Source organism: Xiphophorus couchianus, chromosome 9, assembly GCF_001444195.1.
Source record: "Xiphophorus couchianus chromosome 9, X_couchianus-1.0, whole genome shotgun sequence".
NCBI classification, from domain to species: domain Eukaryota; kingdom Metazoa; phylum Chordata; class Actinopteri; order Cyprinodontiformes; family Poeciliidae; genus Xiphophorus; species Xiphophorus couchianus.
In genome coordinates this window covers 9,424,264-9,439,411 of record NC_040236.1, presented here as the reverse complement: position 1 = coordinate 9,439,411, position 15,148 = coordinate 9,424,264, and the positions used below count along the sequence as shown (strand labels likewise).

Below are 15,148 nucleotides of genomic sequence, written 5' to 3'. Positions count from 1 at the left end.
AGGACCTCCTTGTTGCAAGGCGAGCAGCTGCTGCTCTGTGCAGCCACTAAAACCAGATTATTTCTATTTTGAATCCTAGGATTAACATAGGGTGTGTTGTCTTTATGGCAGGACTGTAGCTAAGTCCCATTTTGTAAGTCATTTCAATAAACTTTGTTACTTTCATTATGCACACCGTTAATATGTCCAGAACTTTCTAAACATATTTATGCTTACCTTAAAAACAATAATAGTGATCTTCTAGAATCAACACCAATAGTTATATTTTTTTTGTTTGTAAGTTACCATGTCATCGAGTCACTTCTTACTCTATTGCACACATTATTCTACCCAACACGATAGTGGCACTTAATTTTTGAGAATGTGTAAAAAATTGCATGTGAAAGCATCCAGGAGGACACCACCACCCTGCTAATCTAGAAAATTTAACATATCACTCTGCCAGTATTGTTCTGACATCTTGGTTGTGATTATGGTTCAGTCCGTTGTATCTGATGGCCTATTAATGACATTCATCCTGCGTGAGTGGGTTACAGTGGTTGCAGGCTTTCAGAGTGGACATTTCCACTCTAATCACATGATGTCCTGAAAAGATGTGCATTGATGAAGGAATCTAAGCGCAAAACAACCCAAGCATGAATTCATAATTTTTTTTCTTATCCAGCATCACTGGACGATGGAGAATGTAAGAACCAATGTTAAATGAAGGGAAAGTTTGCCAGGCACAGATTGCCAGTTCAACGCAGAGCTGGTTCAGGCAGAAAAACAACCATACACACTCTTCCTGACAACTGCAATCAGTTGTGAATCACCAATTAAACTAACATGCAAGCCTTTGAATCATCTCAGCAAACTGAGGAGCCTTAAAAAATGTGCAGACAGTAGTAATGAACGGTTCAAATAATTTTCCATTTTTCATACGCTATTTTACATTTTTGTAAGTTAAAACTAATTTTTTGTGTGTTTTAATGGTATTTTAATTATTCTTTGGGTGCAGTATTTACATTATAATTACAAGAGTGATAATGCAGAGCCAGAGATTGTGTGACTTAAAGATGTTTATTTAAGAAGTCTCATAAAACTGTTTTTGCTGCATACAGTTGATCATTTTGTGATAACAAGGCTGTTATTAATATGTATGTTAATTTTACAAATAAATCCAAATGTCAAACACCAGCTTCACCAAATAGGCACCATATACCCTTGTGTTCTACCTTAGAAGGAAACAATGAGCACAAAAATGAAAATAATTTTTTTTTAGCAGGTCTTGAACTCCCTGAATACCAGCCTGCTAAAAGTGCAATACTTATAAAAAAATGTTCTACTCTGATACAGTTTTCATACATCATAATGTTTGGGTTAAATATGTGATTTATTCTGAATTAAGAAATAATTGTAAAGTTACTTTTTCCATGTACTTGGTTTTCTTTGTCCAGAGAAAAAAAATTGGTGATCACAAACATTTAAGTGTGACAAATATAAACAAAGAAATGGTTAAGGAGGCCAATGACTGTTCAATGTAAAAATCAATTAATAATCTCCCTCCCGCAAAACAATCAATTAATTCATTCACATAGCCAGGGGTGCTTATAGGTATGGAGGGTGTATGTATAAGAAAGCTGTGTGTGTAAGGAGGTAAATGGGTTACTGTTTTTTCTTTTTGTCACTTTCCACAGCCTAAACCTGAATTTCTAGTTCTCAAGGACATAATTTACTTGCAAAATAAGTTATTTTTCAGCTCAGAATGTTTGGTTTCTTCATGTAGATTAAATTCACGTGAGCACAGAAATTGAGCAGTTGCTCACTGGAACACGAGAAGCACAGACAATAGTCCTGTCAAGCGAAGTCAAAGGTGAATAGATGGTCTTTTCATCTTAAAGATGGATGCAGTCAGCTCCCTATTCAGTACCATTTCACACCCGGTTTTCATATTCAAACCATAAGATTTTGTTGGAGAGAGAACTTAAAGTCTCATTAATCTAAAAGGTGTAATTTGAGGGTTTTAAGCAATCACAAAAGGTGAAAGTTTTAGTCAAGCGTCACTGTAATTAATCTAATTATTTGACCCTGAGCATGGAGACACCATGGTTGGATTTTGAGATGAATTTTCAATTTCCTGCTGCATGTTTCAGCATTTCTTTAAGAGGCTGGCAGCTGTAATACCCCAAATTTATAAGGAAGAAAAATAAATGTGTTTGCAAAAGGATTAGTGTTGTTCATTTGAGGAGTGTGCAGGTCCCAGAATCTCCAGTACAAATAATCAGAAATGAATGTTTTCATTGCCTCATAAATGTTTTCTTTTCACATTACTACTGTGAAATCACAACCCAAACTCTATTTTATTTATTTTATATTTTACAACACATAGTAGTGACTAATTTGGAAGTGGAAGGAACATGATACACAGCGTTCATGATTTTTTTTAAACAATGTAAAATCTGTTCAATGCCTTTGATACTCTGTGATACCCATGGTAAACAGATGTACCTGTAAATCCTGGAGAAACACCTGCTGGAGGCTGTAAAATGCTGTAATCACAGCAGGTCTACAAAGTATTGAGTCAAGTGTCTTTGCACATATGCACCACACATTTCATCTTGCAAATAAAATGATTGAAATCCATTTATGAGTTTCCTTTCACTTCTAAATTCTGCACTGCTTTGTGTTGGTCATCATTTAAAAACCTAAAATCAATCAAATTCCAAAAACTGAAGTTTGAAGTTGCAATCTAGCAAAATGTAAAAAAGGAAATGATAACTTAGGCAAGGTATTTTAGTTTTACCTTCACTTTTCTATAGTACTGAAGCTTCTTTTTTTTTTCCATGAACTTTTGACACCAGCACTCCACAACAGGAAATTATCTTCAGGTGTTTTGTCACTGCTGGAAATGCTGCAAGATGGCACTTGATGCAGGCTCGCCTGCTGAAATTGCAGTGTTTTTCTCAGCACCTTATCTAAGTGCTTTGAGCTGGACCCTTTGCTGGACACATCTACAAAATGAACAAAGTAGAACACAGCATGCAGTACAGAAAGGAGAGAGAACATGAACTGCAGCTGTTCCAAACGCTTTTCTCTGATATGTAAGATTAAAGAGATTTTTACTTTGCAAAATCCCATTTTCCTAGGAAAATTAGATTAATCTCTAATCTGTATTATGCGCACCGCTTAAATTTTTATAGCTTCTTATTGTGGATACTGGTTTTGAGAAACAGTGTCATGAATTACATGGGGAGGAGCCTTCCATTCACATGGAAGGCTCACATGGTTTAACACATGGTCGCGGTGCAGCAGTCTTCAGATGATTTGATAAGATTGAAGACTTCACACACTGCATTTAGGTAGAGGTCAAATGAACCTATAATGGTTCAGCTTTTTAATTATTTATTTATTTTAAAACTTTTATTTCAAAACAATATTTTTGCTTAGAATGGTCTAACAGGGTTAGTTCAAGCAGTCTTCAGTGCAGTGGCAATTTTGGTGTGTGTGTGTGTGTCAGAGCTGTGTGTGTGTGTATAACTTATCTTAAATGTCTCTTTTCGCTCCTCTCGCCCTCTTGCTGCTGGCGTCGCTGCAGCGAAATCCTCCCCTGTCTCTCTCCTCCACACTGACCATGCTTATTAATGTCTTGATGAGCTGTTGTTTTCTTTTAATCCTTAATTAATCACAAAAAGACATTTATGAATAAAAATATTGTTGTGAGAACAGCTAATCCACTCTGAGTCTGAAGTTTTCCTTGAGTTAGTCACCAGGCCTTCCTGATCGCCTCACCATCATGACCCAGCAAAGATAAGCGGCTTCAGACAGGCGGATGGAATAAATTCTCCAGCTTTTCTATGTAAAACCACCTCAGTAATTATATTATTACACAAGATTTTTGTTGAGGATTGAATTTGCAATGAAGCCTTGGCTGTGCTGCATTGCACTTATATGGAGTATAGCTGAGACCCTCAATTGATGCCCTTATTTCAAGGAGGAAGCAGCAGAAATTGTATTTCCTAGAATTTGTGGAGACTCCTACTAAGTGTTTTTGTTGACTGTCTGTGGCCTGAGGAATGATTGCAGGTCAAGGCAGCTGAATTTATTCATTTTTTCATTAGAAAATGCCTAACAGGTTTAAGTTATTTGACTCCAGTTTCTGTAAAAGATCTTCAGGAGATTTCATTTCTTTTGAATGTTAACTCAGTAAGTGTTCTTACATTCATAATGGCTTCATATTGGGCTTTTAGTAAACAGTATTCTTTTCTTATTTGAGTCTGTATTTGACCTACAACCTCCATATTAAATATACTTTTAATGAAACCAGATCAAAATCATTCATATACAGTACAGACCAAAAGTTTGGACACACCTTTTAATTCAATGAGTTTTTTTTTATTTTCATGACTATTGACATTGTAGATTCACACTGAAGGCATCAAAACTATGAATAACACATGTGGAAATATGCACTAAACAAAAAAGTGTAAAACAACTGAAAATACCCCTTATATTCTAGTTTCTTCAAAGTAGTAACCTCTTGCTGGGATTACTGCTTTGCACACACTCTGCATTTTCTTGATGAGCTTCAAGAGGTCGTCACCTGAAATGGTTTTCACTTCATAGCTGTGCCCTGCCAGGTTAATAAGTGGGATTTCTTGCCTTATAAATAGTCATGAAAATAAAGAAAACCCATTGAATTAGAAAGGTGTGTCCAAACTTTTGGTCTGTACTGTATATATATATATATTCATATATATATATATATATATATATAATGTATAACAGAAGGTTATTCCGATAGAAAAAACACAATAATGATTAAAATGATCACATTTTAATTTGTTAAAGTAAAGATACAAACAATTAAAAAGATTAAAACATTAGCAGAAATGATTAAAAGAAGAACCAAACAACACCATCACATATCAACAACTGATTGGATACAGGCACAAATTTGATGATTAATCCTCCACAATAACATCCATAATATTTCACTATTTTGTACTGACACTACTGATACTACTAATACTACTAATCTGTCATGGTTGTTGGTATTTTAATAATAATGAGAATTATTACACCGGCATATACAGAGATGCAGAGAAAATACAGTGTCACAGTTTCAAATGAGTTCTTGCTAATCATTGTTTCACCCCATTTATAGAAGCTGTAGAATACAACATTTTCAATAAGTGTCCCATTTAAACATTTGTTACACTTCCAACAGCATTAAAGGGATAGTCCAGGTTTTCTGATGTGCAGTTCATATTATAGCTGCACTTCAGAAATCCTGAACAATACTTTCAAGTTCTTTCAACTTATGAAAAGAAAGAAATTTAAAATAAGACAAACTATTCTTTTAAAGTGCTGTGAAACTGATTTTAGACAGGCTTCAATCTGGGGAACCTGAAACAGACATTCTAAAATACATTCATGGTTCTTCATGTCTTGATGTGTTCAGATGAGCTTAGCGGTCGTATAGGTGATAGATGAGTTACTGATCAACTCTTTACATTTTAGCATGACAACACATTTAGCACATTTTAGGAATTTTTTCCATCAGTTAGCAGAAAGTTGTGCTGTTTTCACATAATTCCTCTCCACAGACAACATTTTCCTGTCATATTCATGAAACGTTGCTGCTGATGGTGGATAATGGAGGCATTGATTAAGAACAAGCTTGTTTTTCTAAACAACAGGCTCTTCCCTTTTCACATGGCCCCACAGGATTTTCTTCAACATGAAAAACTGGTCTCATCTTTCTGTTTTCCTTCCCCATCTGCCACCATGTCAGCCTCAGCAACAACAGCGCCGTTGCTGAGTGGTGCATCACTCAGGGTGCTGCGCAGCGTCACCCGGGTCACACTCAGAGAGTGTTTTCTCGGATTGATATGATGCGGCCGATGGCACATGACCTCTTTGAACATTTCTCTAAAGCGGGTGGACATGAGGTTGTAAAGGATCGGGTTGACTGCTGAGCTGAGGTAGAAAAACACGCCGGAGATGATATGCACGTACTCAAAGATTTTATGATGGCTATCAGTCCAGTCACTGATGAAGCTCCACATGAGGCGGTCCGTATGAAACGGGGCCCAGCAGATCCCAAAAACCACCACTAAGACAGCTGAAAGAAAGGGAAGAGAAAGAGTATTAGACGTGTGTGGCAAGGATCTTGAAAGTAAGTCAATGATTAATGCTGCCAGCATATTTTGCCTCAAATATGAAGCCTCTCTGAGGCTTTTGCTTCCATGATGAAACATTTTATTATTTTTCTGGACTTGTTTTAATCCCTCACATCAGAGTAAAAGATGTCTAAGAACAGAAAGTGCATCAATGTGCACTTTATCCCTCTCATGGAGGCCCTAGAGCTCTTCCTCAAACCCTCCTGTGGTTTTAGAGAAGCTCTCGTACAAGAGCTCAGCAGAAGGATTAAATCACATCAGGACTGGAAAGCTTTAAAAACCAAAAGCTGACTAACAACAGAACAGCTGCTATCCTCATGTTGCACCTTTACCGATGCACTTTTAAAGTCTTTCTGAATGCTGGCTTTGTTTAACAGATTAAAAGAATTTGGAAAACATGAAACCAAAATCAAATTAAAGATTGCAATTGATAATATTCTTCTAGAAAGAGTCACTAAGCACAAACACTTGATCATAAATGTTACTGGAAACATGATATTGTTAGTTCATAATACAAGATTGCCAGAAGCATTTCTATAATGGGGAAATAAAAAAGATATTTTACGTCATAATTTCTTGTACTTTGTATACTTCTCTCTTACATATGTTCACATACATTTGCTATCGAACTCAGGTCTGAGATTATATATATAAATGTAATTTAGATATAATTTTCAACTTAAAAAAAGCAATGAGAATTCTCCATAATTCCGGTTTAGAGACCATACGAATCCACCATTTTTAAAATTCAAAATACTACAATTTGGAGATTTAGTTTAATTGAAAACTCACCAAATTTTGTTATAAAGCAAAACAAAATTTGCTACTAAGAAAACCTTCAGACTCAAGAAGTAGCTTAGGTGAGGAAGTCAATGTCTGTACAAAACTACATCAATTTAAAAGAAATCTAAAATTCAACAGATTTAAGGAATATAAGGTTATCTGTTTTATTTACATTTTATGGAAAACATGGCATGCTGAAAATTATTTACCCAACTTGATATTTGGTGAAACAATTTTGGCCTGCCTGCATTTCAACAATCAAAACCCTTCAATAGTTTCTACAGGTATTTGGACAATTTATCTTTGGTGATGAACTCCAAGTCTGTGAGGTTGGAAGGTCTTGTTACCATCACCCTAATTTTAGCTTCCTACACAAATTATCGAGCAGCTTCAAGTCTGGGTCGGTTAGTCAGGAGAAACAAGTTGGTATAATTATCAATTACCAGCATGTTTAATTAAATCTGCCAGGCTAATGATTAATTACTCTAGCAGATGTAAATCTAAATCTTCCAGGGGTTGGAATCATTTTCAGCTTAACTGTCAGAAGCTAAAAACAGCTTACATTGTTAACACCGTAATTATATTTTCTCTGTTTTAATTAAAGCTGTGAAATCATATTTTACGACTTGCACACACATTAGCTGGTGTTATCTTCTCCCCTGATAAAAATAAATAATCTCTGCTTATGGCTGAAAGGCTAGACAACATGTTTTAAAGGCTGTGTATGCACCTTCTTTCATTATATTTATAAAAGAAGAAATCAATTTCAAGTGGCATCTTAAAGTGTAACAAAAACAAGAAAAACTGAAAATGACCCAGTATAAAGATGTTTCAAAAAGTTAAAAATGTCATCTATTAGACAGAACGTGAACTCACACAACATTTTTGTGACCTGTCGGCGTCGTGCTTTCTGCTGCTGAGTGCGGATGTTGCAGAAACTGTCGTTTCCAAAGCCAGACTTGGCTTCCAGTGCCTGTCGCATCTTTTCACGCTTCAGCTGCAGCCCGATGAGCATGTAGAGAACGCTGATCGTGATCATGGGCAGAATGAAAAACACGAAGGTGGTTACCTGGATGGTTAGGTTGTACATCCAACGTGGCTTCACCACCGTACAGATTGCTGAGTCAGGAATCTCCAGGCTTATGTCGCCAGCAGGACCGGCAGAGTGAATATGGAGGGTGAAGAGCCCATGCAAGCTTGTGTTTGGCACAGCGCACAGCACCGACATGCCCCACACAGTGAGGATGACCCTTTTGGCATGAGTACGTGTTACTACATACTTTGCTCTCAGTGGGTGCACCACAGCAATGTATCGTTCGATGCTCAGCGCAGTCACGTTGAGGATGGATGCCAAGCAGACCATCTCAAACAGGAAGGTTTTGAAGTAGCAGCCTCCCTTTCCCAGGAGAAATGGGTAGTTTTGCCAAAGTTCATACAGCTCCAGTGGCATACCAAGCATTAGCACCAACAGGTCTGACACCGCCAAGCTGAACAAGTAGTAGTTTGTTGGTGTCCACATGACCTTGTTGCGTGCAATGACGGTGCACGTCAGCACATTCCCCATAACGCCAACCAAGAAGATGAGCAAATAAGTGAGGCAAACAGGCACAAACACAGATGATCGACGAGGCCCCAGATATTTTTCTAGATATCCTTCCTCTGTCAAACATGAATCCTCCATGCCAATATGGCTGCCATTCATGCCAGTAGTCATATTTACACACTGCTGTCCTGGAGGACAAAGCCACTCTTCATTCCCAGGCATTAGATCAAAAGAGCAGTTATCTGACATGGTGAGGATGTGATCGGACTCAGGATCTGGAAAACAGGAAAAGCAAAAGTAAAAGCGTGACATTTGCATTACTTCACAATAGATTATAAAACAACAAGTCTGACGATATGGAAACAGGAACAATCATAAGTCACAAATCAGTTTGACAGATACATAAATAATATTGTAGATGGGGAGATATTGTGTTTGTGCAGAGATGGAAAGCGGGAATCAAATGTCACAGAGTGGTAACTTGTTTCAAGACTGCACTTGCGTCGATGCTTTTATGCTACTTTCCTACATTTTTACACAATGCATCTGCAAACTTCAAATGTAATTTATTGGAACTTTGTGTGACAGATCAACACCAAGAAATGTCTGTCTGCTAAGTAAAAAACAAAAGGTTTAAATTGTTTTCTATATTTTTTACAACTACCAATCTGAAATGCATATCTTTAGTAATAAGCTTAAGTAGAATTCAAGAAGTCTAAATTTTGACACATGTACAGATTGAAGCGAGCTCATAGAAGATTATGATATTATTAAACTTTTAGGCCTACAAGAAAAGCCCCATGTGGGATGCACACATCAAACCTGTCATCGGTGGTGGTAGCATTGTACCATGGGAAAGCTTTCCTTCTCCGGGTACAAGGAAGTTAGTTTGCAATTATTTCACTCAAAACATCTTCATAATGGCCAGATCAAAATACAAGAGTGGGCTGAATTGAAAATCAGTGGCAAGATATAAAAAGAGTAAGTTAGGTTTCAGATTGAGCTGTTTTGCAAAGAGAAAGGGGCAAAAATGTAAATAACTAGAAATGCAAATTTCTGCATATCTGAAAATATGAAGTGGAAAGGCTGGTTCATTAACTCGATGCAGCTGAAAATCAAGACTAACCACATTTTTTCATATTTTCTTTAAAGATTCTGTAGCATCTTTGGTTTTTAAGTAGAAAAATTATTGAAAAAAGCCTATCAAATCTATCTTTTTAATATTCTTAACGCTACAAAAGGACATCAAAAAACTTCAAGAACCACAAACCTAAGGGAAATTGGTCATACACAGGTCAAGCAATACTACAAACTGAGACATAGATTTAATTATATTTGTTGATTTTATTTAAAATCCCACTGTTTTCTTGTCCCAACTGTAACTGTGAACTGTGTGTAACCAGTGAAGGTCTCATTAAGCTTGTGCATTAAACTCATTATGAAAAAAAGGGAAAATTGAGATATTGCTCAGTGTGCTGTACCGCTTCCTCTACTGTGAACGAATTAAGAAACTAATGATTCATTAAAACTAATTGCATCACTTCTCATCAGAGGTATTTTTAACATGCTTGATTAAGAATAAAGAATAACTGGTAATGACAAAAATAGAGTCACAATTAGAATTTAACAGGTTTCAACCATCACTGCATTGAGAAATTGGTTGATTTGCATCTTTCTACTCTTTTCATTATGTTATTCTCCATATTTTGAATTTGATCAGCATCCACTGTTGTCTACTCTGATCAGGGGGTTCACTCCTGACAGTGAGTGATTGAATTAGTTTAGGAAGCCATATGGTTCAGAAATCTTACTAATTTGAGACTACAATTCAGTGAGCACAAGCATATTCATAGCTCATTTGCACAGGAAGTTGATGGGAGTCATTGTTTGGTTGATGTCAGTGGATGTGATGTAAACATTTAAGGGATGCAAGAAGAGACTCAAATCTGATATTTTCTAAAAGATGCTGTTTTTAAAAATATATATTTTTTAAGTAATAATGAATAGAACCTTTTTTTTTTCCAGATAAAATGTTTCGGTAATTTTATCAGATTTAGCATTCAGTTTTGTCTCAGTTTGTTTCTCTGTCAAATTTTGGACAGACAGGACATCTCACCAAAAATGTAGGATTTGAGTTTTTCAATTTCTTTAAGAGTCATGGCTTCTGCCTCACAGAGTGCCCTTTCAGACAAAATCAGTAAATTAGTCACTTAACTGTGGACATTGACTTCAGCTGCTTCTGCCATCCTCTTCACAAGATCTTGTGCATATTGTGTTTATATTCTTGTACTTTTCAAATTGCTTGGAGGGATAATAACTTTGTAAACTTTTGATTATATGCAAAATAATAAAATGTTCCATCTCTCAATATTCTGTCTTTTACTAAATAGAAGTAATACCTGTAATTCAAACAAACCTAAAACATGAAAAGTTTTTAATGTCTGTGAGAACAAAAACATGAATGCATTCACTCACTGGGTATAAATATGTAAATATTTGATTTTAAGTGTGACTGAACAAGAAAAGGCAAAAATTGTGCTTTACTTTAACTTTGGTCAGTTAATGGGATTTATTTATTTTTTTTTAGATCTAAAACATATGCAATAACAAACATATCTGTTTGCTACCTCTTTGAACTGAAAGCATTAATGGAAATATTTTACTGGTGGAAACTTTTGATGGGTTTGCAAAAAGAGCTCTTAGAGAGATTTTGTGCTTGTTTCCATTACACACAGACGGCCTTTGAAGATCAGTGTATTAATGACAATGCCGGTCTACCATCACCTGTGCAAATGGCATGTAAGGTTATTTAATAAATGGACCATCTGACTTCATTTCTAAATACGGACTCATACTGGGATCTGTTTACTCCAGAAGTCAACGGTGGGGAAGGGTATTGACGTCACACCTGAGCTGCCACTATCTCAGCAGGATCTACTTTTATAGTTTGAAAGTGAACAAACTATCTAAGCTTGCTGGACAGTAGAGGACAGAAAATTTTGTTACTTTAAAAAGCTGTTAAGTCTAAACAATGATTTATATAATTTTGTATTATTATTCCATACATCCAACCTCCTCTCAGTTGTTTGTGTCCTTATTTATGACGTCCAGAACTCTTTGTCAGTGTTATCATTAAGAGAGCAGGTTTTCCTGGCACACTGAGCTGTTCAGCGTGTTTCGCAAGTCCCATCATAAAAATTGGAGCGGGTTCATTCCAGTTCAATTTATTTATCCATCCATCTGTTGTTTATACAAGAGCTGCTTTCTCCAGCAGTCATCAGGCAAGAGGCAGGGTACACCCTGAACAGGTCGCCAGTCCATCACAGGACAGTCAACCATGCATGTACGCAATTATGCCTAACAGTAATTTAGAGAGACCAATTAACTGAGCAGTCATGTTTTTGAACTGTGGGAAGAAGAAGGAGTTCCTGGAAAGAAGCTTTACGTGGATGGGGAGAATTTGTAAACTCCATTCAGAAAGACTTTATGCTTGGATTCAAACCCAGGACCTTCATGCTGCAAGGTAACAGAGCCACCAGCTACAGCACGGGGCAATCCCAATTCAGTTCTTGTTACTGAAATTAGAGATTTTTTTAAAACCTAAAATAAGCATTTATTTCTTACTCTATTTCTTTATTTTCAAAAAGAGACACTTATGAAGAAAGTTTCTGTTTTGTTGCATGGGTCTGCACAGTAGCACAAAGTCCTGGGTTCAACTCCCAGCCTTGAGTTTGCATGTTCTTAATGTGGATGGGTTTTCTCTGGGTACTCCAGCTTCTTCCCGCAGCCCCACTGTGACCCTGCATGGAAAAGTGAGTATAGACAACAGATGAATGAATGAAATTTACTGCATGATCTGGAAATCTTTGACAAAAAACAATCTAATTGAAAATGCACAAATAAAGATTGAAAAATGAACTTTTAATTACTGAGTACAAATAATGGTTGATATTTGGATGTGAATCACTGGAAAATTGGTCATCTATATAAGAAAATGATTTTGGAAAGAATTAAAAAGATGTTCGATTCTTCATATGAACAGGTAACAATTTCTTTCATTTTTTTCTTTTGTACAGATTTTTGAGTTTTTTTAATACAAATATGGAAATATTAACATGAACATTTTCACTTTTCTGGATTGGTGGCATAGATAGCATTTACTTTTTCTAGTTTAAAAGGAATTCAATAAATATTTTACTTGTAAACAACAGAAAAGTGTAATTTTATCATATAGCAGGAATACAGTTTCCTTTCATTTTCATGTGTTTGAGGATTTTTTTCTTTCCATTAGCCTTATAATGTTGGAACAGTGTGTTCTTGTTGACTAAAGCCCTTGGTGTGGAATGAGAACATAGTCATCCTGCATAATCGGTCATATTTCAGAAAACAAAATTACAATTAATAGTGTTATGGTACTCTATAAAATCTTCAAAAGTAACAAAGAATAAATACAGTTTTGCATATAATTTCAGCAGTGTTATGATTGTTTTATCTTCATAGTTAAACAAAAAGATTCAATTACCAAGAACAATAAACTGATATTGTTTGGCAGAGCACATTGGCACAAGCTAAGGGTTGATATGACAGCATCCACTCTGCGGAGGTTGAAATTGCATGAGCATGAAATTGGGAAAGGAAGAGGTCAGTTATGTGTTTGTGTGAAGCAAATAGGATAATGTCTTGTAGCATTTTATAGAAGGAATATATACTGCTCAAAAAAATAAAGGGAACACTTAAACAGGTGTTTAACACTTAAAGTGTTCCCTTTATTTTTTTGAGCAGTGTATTTAGTTAGCAAAACATTTTAATTTGTTTAGATTGTAATTACCAAGATGGCCTGTGGGCAGGTTTGAAATTCTGCATAAAACAGCAGTCTGTGAAAGGATTAAAATTTCAGTTACTCATTGTAACATTGTAACATTTAAATAAGTATATTAACTTGAAAGAACAAAAAAAATTACTTTGGGCTTATAGCAAGCCAGCATGTTTAATGACAATAATTTTCTTTTCCCCCTAAGAGTCATTTTACCTAAATCAAGTCCAGGAAAACCTGATCAGTAACCAAGAATGATTAAAGAAAGTTAATATTTTCTGAAAAAACATGAAGCAGCTGCCACACCTGATCTGCCGATGGTGAATATTTTTCCAACAAACCAACCTTTACCCCGTTTTAATGATTTTTAAAAGGAAACTGATTTCCTAGTTTGGGAGAAGACCAGAGAAAAGAAAATCTGATATCCTCTAAAGCAACATTTTCTCTTTTGCAATTATACATAACAATGTAACTGTTAGTATTTAATCCATTTAAGTTTGAACGTTTTATGCATTTTGTCTTCATTCTTTCTCTCACATCCAGTTATGAATAATCAAAATCAGCAGTTGAAATTATAATTGACTGCCTTGAAAGAAGTGAACCCATCATAAAATATAAAAGTAACCTGTCTCTTTAACAGTGTCCATTGTTCAGGGTCAAAATAGATTTAGGACATTACTCCAAACAGGAAGTTTCCATTTTTATGGTGGTTCATTTTAAGAACTCATTTGCATGAGAAGCAGTTCTTGTCCGTTAAGCATGCGGAGGACACAGCACAGATCTACCTCTCTATTTAGAAATAATAGAACCACATATATATTTTTTCTTTAGATATTTCCAGTTTTCTTGTTCTCAAACAGAAAGCGAGGCTTTTCTGACAGCTTCACTGCTCATTATAATTTTTTCTTCCAAAGCACCTTACTCTAAAGCAGGACAACTACATAGGAAAAAACATAATACAAATACATCTTATTTTAATGTTAATTTGTTCGATAATGCAATTATAGTCAGCAACATCAAAATAAGGTACAGAGACAAAAATAAAATCCAGTTTTTAATCGCAAAATCATGCTTATATGCTATTCAAGAGATTTCTGTGGGCTTTAATGGTTGACTTTAACATAATACCACTGTTCATATTATTGATATACAGACTTGGCAGGCATTATATTACAACCCTATTGTTGAACCTATATAATGTCTCAACCTATTACTTTATGAATAAAAAAGATAAAATGTCAGTTTGTCTTTGTATAAACCCAAGTAAATTCATTCTAACTTTAAAATAGTGCAATAAATCAATTTAAATACACCAAAGGAAACCAGAATTTTGACTTAGTAATTTTATCATATAGCAGGAATATGGTAAATTGTGACTTGTAAATGTGGTTTTTGGATATTATTTGCTCAATTATAATGTGATAGACACAAGGTTCTATATGCCACACATCAACGAAGGATATCAACTGAAAGGTTGAAATATATATATATATATCTTTTGTAGATTTTGGCTATCCATTACAGTAACTCATCCCAGAACTCAGAATGTATGTTTTTCAGAAAACATAAATCTCCTTACCTGCAATGAGTTGCTTTGCTGAGGGTCCTTGCTGTAAACAGAGATTAGAGGCTGTGGTGTGGTGTCATCTGAGTCCACTCTCCACCTCGTCTGTTGCTCTCTCCTCAAGCCTGACTGCAAATCATGCACATACATAAAATACACACACACATACACACACCCTCTCTTTTATCCCTCACCCTCTCTCTCTCTCTCTCTCTCTCTCTCTCCTTCTCTCTCTCTCTTTCTCACACACACGTGAATTTAAACCTACATGTTCAATTCTTACT

General features: G+C 35.6%; 1 protein-coding gene across 2 annotated transcripts; it reads right to left on the bottom strand.

Moving 5' to 3' along the window:
• Positions 1-4,868: 4,868 nt before the first annotated feature.
• nmur1a (neuromedin U receptor 1a) lies at positions 4,869-14,975 on the bottom strand. Of its 2 annotated transcripts, XM_028026922.1 has the most exons (3): positions 14,880-14,975; positions 7,821-8,762; positions 4,869-6,103 (listed from the first exon to the last, which is right to left on the bottom strand). In XM_028026922.1, exons 2-3 carry the CDS (start codon positions 8,734-8,736, stop codon positions 5,715-5,717), a joined length of 1,305 nt encoding a protein of 434 aa, XP_027882723.1. In that variant the 5' UTR covers positions 8,737-8,762; positions 14,880-14,975; the 3' UTR covers positions 4,869-5,714. The 2 variants fall into 2 exon arrangements, with proteins under 2 accessions (XP_027882723.1, XP_027882722.1); XM_028026921.1 differs by lacking the exon at positions 14,880-14,975 and having other exon boundaries at positions 7,821-9,030.
• Positions 14,976-15,148: the final 173 nt, after the last annotated feature.